Here is a 12,488-nt window from a genome sequence, read left to right as displayed (position 1 = left end):
GTTCTGTTTGTTTACCTTTTAAAAATTCAAGCGTTTCTTGCTTTAAAAAATCTTTTCAACGTGTATGTTTTCTTTATCAACACAATAATATTGTTGTTGATGTGTTTTTGTGTGGGGGAAAACGAGGCTTTATTCATGTGTGTTAAGCGTTGTCCCAGATTAGCCTGTGCAGTCCACAGAGGATTATCAGGGACATCACTTTCTGCCAAAAGTGAATTTTTGCTAAGAAGAGACTTTCTTTAAAAGAAAAATACCCAACTTTAAAGCGGAAAGTATCGTCTCTGATAAGCCTATGCAGACTTCACAGGCTAAACTGGGACGACACTTTACGCAAATATATTAAGCCCTGTTTCCAAGAGAACTTTTCATTTGTAGAGTCTTGTCAGAGAATGCAATCCTTTAGTACTTCTTCAACACGTAAATTTAACTTAGTAAGAATACACTGCAATATTTTATTTATAACTTTACATGTAAAATATTTTTTGTTTATTATTTACATTGATTTTATGTATCATTATGAGATAACAGAAAAATATAATGTACATACAGTTTGTAATATATTGTATTCCTTTTTTAGAGCTAAATTTATGAACGTTTACTGTTGTGATCCAGTTCAGGACTTTTGTCCTTCAATACAGGTTCACTCCCTTGTTCTGTTTTAGCTCCACTAGTCATCAAATAGTTTGACCTATACCGAGTGTTATGGGTTTAAGCATGAGGTCATTTACAGAATTTAATAATTCTTACCTGCAATTTGGAAGAATTATGCCACTTCACAATTCTAATTGAACGTTTGTGTGCAACAAGTCCATATCTATATAAATCTACTTAAGATATTTACATCAAATTTCATATATGTTTTTTGGGGTCTTTATAAACATTTATTGGCCAATACCTATAACTTTGACCAGCCTTTTAGCTGAAATAGGATATGTCTCCTTTTGTAACTTTACAAGTTAGGTTAAGGTCTGCGTGCCAATTGAAATTCATATTAAAATTTGCATGCAGCAAGTACATATCTCTGCAACCCCTACAGCTATTCAATGAAACTGCACACATGTATTTGGGATCACAATGTATCTCAATATGTGAAATTTTTTACAATAAAAATGAATTTTGTATAAAGAAGCGTATTTTGCCAAGTCCAAGTTTCGCAGGAAGACAACTTGCGCACAACAATAATACCGTACATATTATTAATAGTTACGATTCGTTTGGCAGGGCACGAGTGTGTGTTTTTTATTATTAATTACAAATCTTACAAAAATTAAATGCTATATGTGAGATCAATGTTTTGCAACATGTTGTCTGTGATATAAGCAGTTATCTCTATATAAAATGTATTCCAATATGTGAAATGCTTTACAATAAAAATAAATTTTGAATTAAGAAGCGATTTTTTCCGTGTCCAACTTTCGCAGGGACACAACTCGCGCACATCAATAATACGGTACATATAAATAATAGTAACTGATAAATATTAATATGGACTTTATATTGTGTTATTAATTTTATATTCTATTGACATTTATCTGCACAAAAATGTTCGGTATAATATAAGAAATAGAAAACCTCATTTCATGCCCAATGGCAGAATAGTGACCAGCAAGGCAGCCCCAAATAGTATATGGACCTCAGCCTTTGGCGTCGGTCCATATACTTTTTGGGGCTGCCTGGTTGGTCACTATTCTGCCATAGGGCCCTCAGTGAGGTTTTCTATTTCTTAAATAATACTTCAGGATCTCAAGACACAATGCTCCATCATCAGTATCTTTTCAGTTATTGCACTTTGTCCTATTATTGCCGTCCATTTCTTTCATTTCTCTTGTCGTGCATATTCTTTTGCAGACCTAAACTTTGAAAGTATTAAACGGTTTCACATTGACCTTAATATATCAATAGAGGACATTAAGGGAAGAAAATAGTACAAGAAAATAGTAATAGTACTCTTTTATCAAGACTTTTATAGTATTGCCTGTTTCGTCAACTGACTTGTGCAGGGAATTTTACTGCCGTAGTATTGAAGGTATTGAAATGAAACCGAGTACATTGCTATACGACATTAACTCAAAGGGCTGGTTACGATACCAACAACTTTTGTATCGGTATTTTTGGATATATTGTCCTTTATTTCTTTTTATAGTTCGTTTCTTGCATAGTGCATATCGTATACAATAATGAAGGAATTCAAATAAAATTCCAAATACTGATAACGAGCTTAATGAAAAGTGCAGAGTAACTAAAACGTTTTCATTATATTTTACACAGTTATACACCTTTAGTTTAAGTTCTTGCGGAGCACAACTCATTGAATATTGAAGATATTTACATGCAACCTTTGATAATAATAGAGGATATTGAGAGGAAGTGCACAGAGGAAGACCGAAAACTCTTTTAAGTATTTTTAAAATTATTTATTTTGTTTACATCTGTTTAGTCCGTTTATTGTGTAGTGCATAAACCATAAAGCAATAAACTGATTCAAATAAATTCAAATGACGCAGAAAAAACGAAAGAGGGATTATACTGATAAATATGATCGCAAACAATTACTATCAAACTCTACTTAATATACTTAAAAGGTGGTCCACTGACAACAATTCATTATCTACGACATGAAAACTGTGTCGTTTTCAAAAATAAAATGCTTTCTTTGATTGCATTTCAACATGCAGTCAATAAAATTAGTTAAGTTATAACTCAAAAAGAAAAAAAATGCGCATTTCTTGAAAACCAACAATTGTTTTATTATATCACTCTCTGCTAAGGATACAACATAGTAACGAAAAAATAAGTCACCACTTTGCAAACGCGGTATAGCAAATGTACCTGTGCGTCTAGTCTCATGTACGTTATCATTCTTTGGTATAAGCATCCATTGACTCATTAATAAGGGTCAAACAGGGAGTTCTTCATGACTTGAAATTTTCTAGATTAATAATATTTTAACGCCTGTGAACTAAAACCAAACGGGTATTATTATCTCTGGAAGAAATCAAACTATTCCTACTTTCATATACCAATAACGAGGAACTGTTCGCATGTTATCCTTATATAAAAGACGTAGAAAATTATTTGGAGTTTCTGGGCATTGTAAAATAAAGTCTCTAAAATCACTTTTTTCAACGGTCTAGCAACAAGTTCATATCGAGAACACAAATAAAAAGCCATTTATCAAATAATCCGCTTGTTGAAGAATGGAAATTTTAAGAGGTCCACCAAACGTATAGCGCAACAAGCGTGTCTTCGATATAGAGTGTGAATGAAAATGTAACAACACGGAATAAACCATTCATAAAGAATTAAATTAAATATGATTAGTTTCGTACTGAATTTTTGTTCCGAAATACGAGGTGTTCACCCAGCCAAAGACCCAGACGTAAAAATATTTCCATGGCGTGTTCAGACCTAATACACAAACAACAACATATTTTAACAAAAATATTGTTTTACAAATATTTAAGTCTTATTCAATCGTGTTTTAAATTTGCATAAACAATATGAAACTCCTACAATATCGTAACATAAACATACATCTTAATAAAAACACATTTAATAAACAATTTCTTAATTATTTACTTCAATGTTTCAACGCTTGCTCCAGCAAATACTAGTAATTGCTGCACTGTCAAATGCTTCTGAAGGGTCATCATGCAATTCGATGCCGTCTTGCTGCTTAATCCAGTCACAGACGTACACCGTATCCGCAGACATATTTTTAGTAAGCCATTTTAAATGACATTTCACGCAAACGTTCCTTGACTTTGACCATTCCACCATCGACATAATAACTTTAACGGAAACACATGTTTCCTTGTACCTTACTCGCATGATCGATACAGGAAAGTAATCGTGCAGTTGCGTATCATCAAGATGTCATCAGATAATAGAAGCGTTTGTAGACGTTTAAGGTGTTGAAGAGTTTCACATAAAAGTTCAATATTCTCACAATTTTCTATTTCAAGGCGACTGATTTTTTCACCAGTTGCTGACATCGACTCGAAGAGGACCCTTTCTGTTAATGGTGTTACGTAAGATAACTCACATGACACCATATTGCTGCAATCTACAGAGGTAATATTGATATCTCCATCACATGCCAAGTACTTGAGTTTTACACCCTGTAGATCAATGTGACCATCATCCTCTAGAATCATGTTATCATCACCATAGAGTCTCATATACAACAACGTTTCTCTCGATTGCGATATAATTTCCTGCAAAGGTTAATCGCAAAATTGACTGTCAAAAGAAAATATAAATAACATACTTACAATGTTTGATATGTTCATATCTATTAAGGTTTTAAGCACCTTCCCTTCCGGATGAGGTCGCCATAGCCACTCCTCAATGACCAACTCAGGGTCATTTCTCATATGACTGAAATTTAGATGGACGCCGGTATGCTTGTTTGCCGCCCCTTCCATGATGCCATTCAATACAATATTTTGAGCTTTATTAGATAATACACATGGAGAAAACACGTCAGAGTCATCCTGCAATTTACATTCCATGTCATTTGTAATGACATCCGAAATATGCTTTGACATTCTTTCAGCTGCTGGGGAACAGGTTCCGCATGTAAAGATGAACAACTGACCTATGTCTAAAATAGACCTACCATCACAATATGCCAATTGTAGTGCGTGCATGATTGCGTCCATTTTTGTCGGATTCATAGCAATATACAACGTCAACGATGATAGAAATTCCTGGATTGTTTTGTGCACAAACATATATGGAACATTCTTTCCTGGGCAAAGTGCTAAAGACTTTTTCTTCGTGATAATCCCTGTCTGAAGTAAGTAATCTAGTTCTGTTTTTGTCATGTATTGTATGATTGTGTTTTCTCGAAAGACAAGCGATGATTGTTTGTTAGTGTCTGTTAGAGTTTTAAATGCAAGCTCACTGGCGGAATAAACCAGCGACAAATTAGCCTGCACATACTCGGCTGTTTCTGTCCTTAATATATCTGGTATATCCCCACATGATTTTTCTCCAGTGTTAAATACTGGAATTTGAAGTTTTTGCAGTCCCCTGGCTATGTGCATATCTAGCATATTGACGTATAAAGCACACAGTGAACCTGTCGTTAAACGTCCAACGTAGAACTGGTGAACTAACTGAACACACATGGCTGGTATTGTAATGAGATGTTTCAAGTTATGTGTGTTTATTTGATGAAAGAAGTCAATAGAGTTGGCTTTTTGATCCGTTTTCGTTATATAGTCTTTCTCAGCTAGAACACGAAACATGTTCCTCGACAACGTTTTGTAGTTTAATACGCCGGAAATTTCAAATGTACGCGTTAAAGTATCGCTTATTTTTAAGTCGGCAAGTTTCCATGGTCGTGCAGTAATAATGTTGGTAATGTTCGTTCGCTGCAAATATAGCGGCATAGTACGGTCTTTATGACATATGCAAGTAGAATCAGATGGCGGAGGGAAGGGTATTTTGGCGTGGTACCATTCGTCTGCGGCATCGGTTAGAACAAGACATTTGTGTTCCCAGACGCAGTCATCCCAAGCTAGTTTTTTGCGTTTTATAGCATTCTCAATCATGTGAGTGACGTCACACATGTATTCACTGTAATCACGTAATGACACAAAGAACAGAAATGTGTAGTCTCGCAAAGTGTCAATATCGTCGAATGCTGTTTGCTCTGATGTTTTCTTGCTAGTTGTTGCGCTGCTCGTGTCTTTTTTGGATGTTACCATTGTCGAATGAGCTTTACACCAATCAAGTACGAGCTTGTTTGAAAACGTCGTTTTGCCACAACCCGGATTTCCTTGAATATAAACTGTATTTACCGGCTTCCCATCACGCAGCAATAGCCCATTATAGCTTCTGACATCGATTGAAAATGGTGAGGACTGGTCCGTGCGATACAAATCATTTCGGTCTTTCTGGTCTCTTTTAAGCTCCTTAATGGACGGGGTCACATATATCCGTTCTTAAGGTACATCTATGTCCGTATCTAGCATCGAAACCGGCGCGACTAACATTGCTTGGTACTGTTCGATTAACCACGCCTGTATTTCTGCAAACAAAGTTAGCGACTGACATGTATAAAAAAAACACCCGCAAATTCTAATGTATTATGTCCGAAATAGGTAATGATATATTGAATCGACACCAACGACACAGAGAGTTGCTAAAACAAGCTTTAAAACATTCTGCTAACAAATTTAGCGACTGACATGTTTAACAAAACACCCACAAATTCCTTTGTATTATGCCCGAAATAGGTAATGATATATTGAATCGACACCAACGACACAGAAAGTTGATAGAACAAGCTTAAGAACAATTTGACAATATAAAAAGTTATGTTTTGTAGTGTTTTTTTTTTCTTTGATCGTAGTGGCTTTGGAAATAAGGCAAATTGTTATTGTACTTGTAAGAAGCAATTATACATACATTTCGTATAAGACAATATTGATCACAAACATACATAACACTTACTAGATATTGTACTGCTCATTTCAACAGTGGGTGGTGTAGTCTCGTCAACTGTAACTCCTGGATGCTCAAGTTCGTTGGTTTTCGGCGTTGTACTCGGAATTAATAATTTTACAGCTGATGCTACATTATCCAACTCATTCAGCACTTCATCTCCTTTACTTTTTATATTTGCAAGCTGGTCGTCTCCAGCATCGATGATTGATTCAGTGATGTTTTCACCTATAGTCTTTAAAGCATCATCCATGGCCCTGACGAGTGTTTCCTTTTCCTTTTCAAGAACTTCTTTAATTTCTCCCGTCAAATTGTCTTTGAAGTGTTCAAAGGTTAAAGCGATATCTTCGTCTGTGATCGCTAGTGACCCATTCTTCAGCTGTAAACATAGTATCGATATGAGGATATGTAGTCTTACTGACTATTTATCTGGAAATAGTTTTCGATATGTAATCGGAATAAAATGTATTACATATGTAATATTGTAATACCCTATTTATTCTGTACACATCCTTAATTGCAAGGGGACATGGTCATGCTAAAAGCTGGCGATTGTGCTTATTTAACTTGGACAAGAATGTCCCTAAATACTCTGAATGCATTCAAGCGTTTACTACAATTTAATCATTTTAATTAGGGTAGATATGCACAGATTGAGTAGTTGCTTGCAAACGTTAACTAAAATTCTCAAAAGTACAAAAGGGGCACAATTCTACTAAATTGCAAGTCAGAGTTATAAAACTTTACCATTGACCTCACACATTGACCCCAATCACATGTGTTGACTTTCAATAGAGTAGCTAAGCATAAACAGTGACATGGAGATATTAAACGTTCAACTTAGTATTAAAAGAAAAAGGTTCATATTTCTTCTAAATTACAGGTGAGAATAAAATGGTCTTGGTAAAGTTCATCTTACAATGACCGCGAACACATTTGTAAAGTTTGAATTGAATGCCTGTAGAAGAAACAATAATATAGAGATTTTCCACGTTTACCTGAACCAGTTTTCTGACTACATTATTTGGCGATATTGCCTGTCAGTTACTAACCATTGTTAGTTACCACATACAATGACCCCGAACACATGTTTGAAGTTTTAATTGCCCTCGGTCACCCGATGTGGAAATAGACACCTTCGGTCGATGGTCCAAAGCCATTCTTCAGCAGGACAGCGAAGATGCCGAAAATTGTTGGAGCGTGGACGCAGCCCAGTTTCCAAGAGTGTTGAGTACCTTGTCTCCGATGTTATCAATCTCAAAGCTCGTTGGCTCTTTAGGTTCTAGGTAGAACACCTCCAAAAATTCTCGATTAACTTCACCACCTTGTCGGGTAGGCGGTCTTGCATAAATTAATACGATGTTTGCCCTCAGACCTAGATCGGTGAAACTTCTTAGGCTGATTCTTCTTGTGGAAAACCGGCGAGTGATCGGTGTCGCAGTCAGCAATGTGAAAGTTGCAGATGAGAAGATGCATTTCGAGGAAGATCGCCTGTTAAGGATTAGGTCGAGCTGGCGCAAGTCGTTGGATCGAGGGTGTCTCCAAGATACTTTATGCGGTGGTTTGGTCTGGAAAAAGGTGGAAATGAGACTGACGCTATGGCATGATTACAGAGCTGTGATCGGCGCCTTCTCTTGCATTTAAGTAAACCAGCAGTGCCATGTGTTCTTTTTTGGGGGGATTCTATTGATAAGGAATTCTATCTGGCTGTAGAAATCGTTATTGGAATCATTGGTGAAACAGACGTTTGAGTAAACACTCATAAAGTTGACTGGCTCAGTGGTGCTGTGGGACGGAGTGATTACAGTATTACAGTTCCTTGTTGTCATGGTTCTATCATCCTAAGCAGAGGACTACAAACAGTGAAACCAACGCCATACTCTCTTCTGTTCTCAGCCCTATTCCCTTGCCAGAAGAATGTAAAGTCCTTTTCTGTATGGATTCCAGAACCAGCCGCGTCTCTTGCAGTGTAGCGATATTGACCAGGAGTCTAAAAGGTTAATTAATGATAACTGAGGTATTTCGGGCATCACAGATGATCTGGAGGTCATTCGATTATCCTGGAGACAGTGTTCTAAGACTGTTCCCTATCCACGCAAGCTTACAAGTGCAGATGAAAGGCGAAGCCAAAACATCTTTCCACTGGCAGCGTCGCAAGAGTTTTCAAAGTGCCTTTTAGACATTATCAGACCACCTTGTGGATCTCGGCTCCGGATTTGAAGTAGGGGTAGACTCTCACCAAAACCTAACCTGCAAGGCGTAACTCTAGCATGAGGACTGAAGTTGTACTCGCACTTTTCTAAGGTGATCCCCTAGACTTGTAGTAGAACGGGGGTGTCGTGTTTTCCCGTTAAGGTTCATCATATGCCCACTGCCCCTGGGTTGGCCGTTGACACTATTGAGTGTCAATCTGCCCTTTGTTAGCTCTTATTCTTCGTGCTGCCTGGTTTCACAGTAACCCTCCTTAGTAAGGAGTCAACATTTTTGTGACAATATTGTGTGGGAGCCGGTTTAGTCAACGACAGCCCGACCCCGGTACATGCTCTACTTTGTTAAGTGGTACTAGTAGCTAAAATGCACACTTGACGTGTGCATGTCAAACCTGTGTTAACTTGTCCACTGCCGTCCGTGACGTAGCTTGGTGATCGAGGTGTTTCAGGTTCTGCAACAGCGATACTAGTGTGTCGATGGCTCTGTCACTGTCTTGTCTTATCATGGCCATTGCACACGTATGTCGTACAGCACGCCCCTCTTCTCTTGCCTTGAATGTGAGTTAGTTGATAACTTTTTGATTCATTCATTTGCATAACATATATACACAAATAAATATTCATGAAGTGTTTCGGAATGATGATTGTTAAGAGATTTTACCCTTTCAGCCATGGACTCAGAATATTGAAAACACATTTGCCAAAGTTTATTCTATTTTGAAACTTTACATTCATTAAGTGTTTGTAAATTTACATAGTTGTGTTAAAAAAGATAATTTGAATCAGAATAATGTAAACAAATTCGCCTTAATAAATTATATTTTGAAGCTTGACCTTTATTTAATGTTTGTAAAAATCCTTTGTTGTGTAAAACTTAAGTTAAATGGTTGCTCGTGTGGTTATGTTCAGTGTTTACTTTCGTAATGTTCTAGAGTTTATACGTGTATGAAATGTTAGACAAAAGGCAATACATTGACTTTTACCATAATTATATGGCGTTGTTACCTCATATAAGTATATTGTATCAATACATATCGACGCAATATTCAGTTTTTTCCTAAGTTTTGTTACCTTCGTGCACACATTTTCCTGTTGCGTCAGGTCGTCCTTGAAATACGTTTGGAAGTATTCACAGTTGTACATGACATTGACTATGCCGTTGAAGTCGGTACTTTCTGCTTGGTTGGCGTCTTTGTACCCATCTTTTGAGATAAAGCACTTAGAAATCTGCCATGGTTCAGAACACCATTTAGAGGCATCCGTGTTGATCCACGTAGGACCTTTAAAGCTGTGTGGGTTTTGTTGAGAGCGAAATCGGTGTTGTTTTACTAATAGTATATGTTTGCAAATTTCATCGCATAAATTATTTGGACAATTTCGCGGCTTGTGAATTTCATGAAATGCGCATTTTCCGCGATACGTTTTGCAGCATATGTTCGTAGGGTCACACGGTAAGACATTAGGAGTGTGACATTGATTACATACATCGCTCTCTAGAACACCGTGCTGTTGCTTGATCTCTCTACGAATGTAATCATAACACGCACTACTAATTTCCTTTACAATGTCAAGCAGGCAGTCACGTGTTATGTTCATACCCATGGCCGCCTTAAACCAGTTTAGAATTTCCGGGTTGCGAATAATGTCCTTGTAGTCCGACATTTTCCTTCACTCTTATATTTTTCTGCAAAACAACATCAAAATAGCTATAATTGTCGTTAAAGAACTAACTTATGCTATCAAAACCCGTGCGAACAAAAACTATAATAAATTACAGTCGATCGACTATTTTGAATGAAATCGAAGGCGTATAGATTCTTAATTATTTGACACTGTATGCATATTTACAACAACAATTGATGTAACAACTTACCAAACTGAACTTTATGGCATTTCCTTAGATAACACTACATGGCCATATCTCGCGCGACATACATTCATCGTGTGTATTGGTTTAAATCATAATCGGTTAAAAAGCTGTTAAAAAGCTGCGAAGGAATTATTTGTTACTGAAGTAAACTATATCAATAATAATACCAAGAGCCAACTGAAAGATGTGTAAACTTTGTTCAACTGTTATCTTCCCTTCCATTTGGTTTGATAATACTGTGTAAACTACGTTCAGCTGTTATCTTACCTTCCGTTTGGTTTGATAATATTCCTGTTGAGATCTAAGGCCTGGTCGCTCCAAACTCTAACCGCACTTAAGGTAACAGTGTGTTATATTCAGTCCCAAATGATATTTATTTTAAAAGGAATGTTTTATCAAACATATGCAAATTATTCGAGCATACACATTTGTTTACAGCTAACGCATATATACTTAAGGGTTAATAATTCACATAACGTCATATTAATAGATTGATCCAAACAATAGCGGCGGTTAGCTGAACTAGTCGTTAAGGTTTTAAGCAAACAGGCCCTATTCTTCGCGATTGAAATGCTGGCCTAGAAGATCATGTAGGCTTCACTGGAAGCTCGGATAGTGAAATAAATCAGTGTAAGTGTACTTGTCCTTCTTTTTTACACCATGCAGCCTTAAAAACTAACAGCGCTCTTTAAATTTATATATGTGTTTACATCGATGATTATATCAGTGGTTATTATTTATATATACATTATACATTCTAAAGAACTGGGCTCGATAAAGATCTTAAATGACCCGGTGGTACTAAAATAAATTCCTGAAATTAATATGCTGTACCTGAAACATTGTTTAACATTTAAAACAGATATAGTATTATGGTCATGGCGATCACATCGTTTTTCAGTGAGGGATATGTATAAGTACCATACATATCAAATGAACGGGTGATGTGTTACATATTTAAGATATTTGTCAATGCTTAGGCTTTAAGCTCATCTCAACACTTCATGCACACAGTGTAATTTGTGAAGACGAAGTCTCCAGCGTCGTCTGTCATAAATAATTTAAGACCGTGATATGGGCTTAAAAGATTGCTGTATTTGACTGCGTTCCACTGGTGAACATATTATTATTCTGAGTACACGTACCTTAAAATCGACATTTGCTTAAATCTACCGAAGCTCCAAAACGAACGTTTATCTTTGAAATAAGTGGAAACCCCGTTAAGGTATCTCATGCCCATCTACAACTAATTAATGTTGGTCATACTGATACCCTTTACGGCCATATTGGCAAAGTGTTTGTACTTTTCGAAAATAAAATAAGTAGAGATTTAAAACCGTATTAAATTAGTTGAGCGCTGAACATTTTGGCAATCTTTTCCACATGTTCAGACACGCTTTGTTGTGTTTCTTGCCTGATGTTTTTTTATTACCCATTTTGAGATAAAAGGTTGAACAAAGATATCTGTTATACTAGTCAAGAACAAGACCTTAAGAAATAGCATTCTGCATGTCTACTTTGTAATCGGCATATATTTGCTTCATATTGAGATTTGCTTCAATCATAAGAACAATTCTACACAAGACGTTGCCCACAGTGGTTCAAACTCAGCCGACAGTGCCCAGTTGCTGGGCAGGTGTCAGTACCTACCTGGTACTGACTGCACGTGGTATATGGAATGCTTGTCGGTAAAAGCGTAAATTGTGTTTACCGCATGCGGTATAGGGAATGTCTGTCGGTAGGAGCATATATCTTCCTAAATGAACATGGTATTGGGAATGTCTTTCGGTAAGAGCGTATAATAATGTTGTTGACAACACGTTGTATAGAGAATGTGTGTCGGTAAGAGCGTATATGTTGTTGCCAATACGTGGTATAGAAAAAGCCTGTCGGTAAGATGGTATATGTTGTTTACTGCACGTTGTATAGGGAACGCCTGTCGGTAAGAGCGT

At 36.7% G+C, this 12,488-nt stretch overlaps 1 protein-coding gene across 2 annotated transcripts; it reads right to left on the bottom strand.

Annotated features, from left to right (window-relative positions):
* Nucleotides 1–2,427: 2,427 nt before the first annotated feature.
* On the bottom strand, nucleotides 2,428–10,750 carry LOC127858425 (uncharacterized). 2 transcript variants are annotated; one of them, XM_052395581.1, is made up of 5 exons: nucleotides 10,540–10,750; nucleotides 9,738–10,350; nucleotides 9,059–9,217; nucleotides 6,466–6,835; nucleotides 2,428–6,040 (listed from the first exon to the last, which is right to left on the bottom strand). In XM_052395581.1, the coding sequence occupies exon 5, from the start codon at nucleotides 5,715–5,717 to the stop codon at nucleotides 4,227–4,229; it is 1,491 nt and encodes a 496-aa protein (XP_052251541.1). In that variant the 5' UTR covers nucleotides 5,718–6,040; nucleotides 6,466–6,835; nucleotides 9,059–9,217; nucleotides 9,738–10,350; nucleotides 10,540–10,750; the 3' UTR covers nucleotides 2,428–4,226. Both variants share the same exon structure in this region, with proteins under 2 accessions (XP_052251541.1, XP_052251542.1).
* Nucleotides 10,751–12,488: the final 1,738 nt, after the last annotated feature.

Source organism: Dreissena polymorpha, chromosome 14 (genome assembly GCF_020536995.1).
Source record: "Dreissena polymorpha isolate Duluth1 chromosome 14, UMN_Dpol_1.0, whole genome shotgun sequence".
In the NCBI taxonomy this organism is placed as follows: Eukaryota; Metazoa; Mollusca; class Bivalvia; order Myida; family Dreissenidae; genus Dreissena; species Dreissena polymorpha.
Note: the sequence above shows the minus strand (reverse complement) of the source record. Positions and strands in the feature narration are given on the sequence as shown.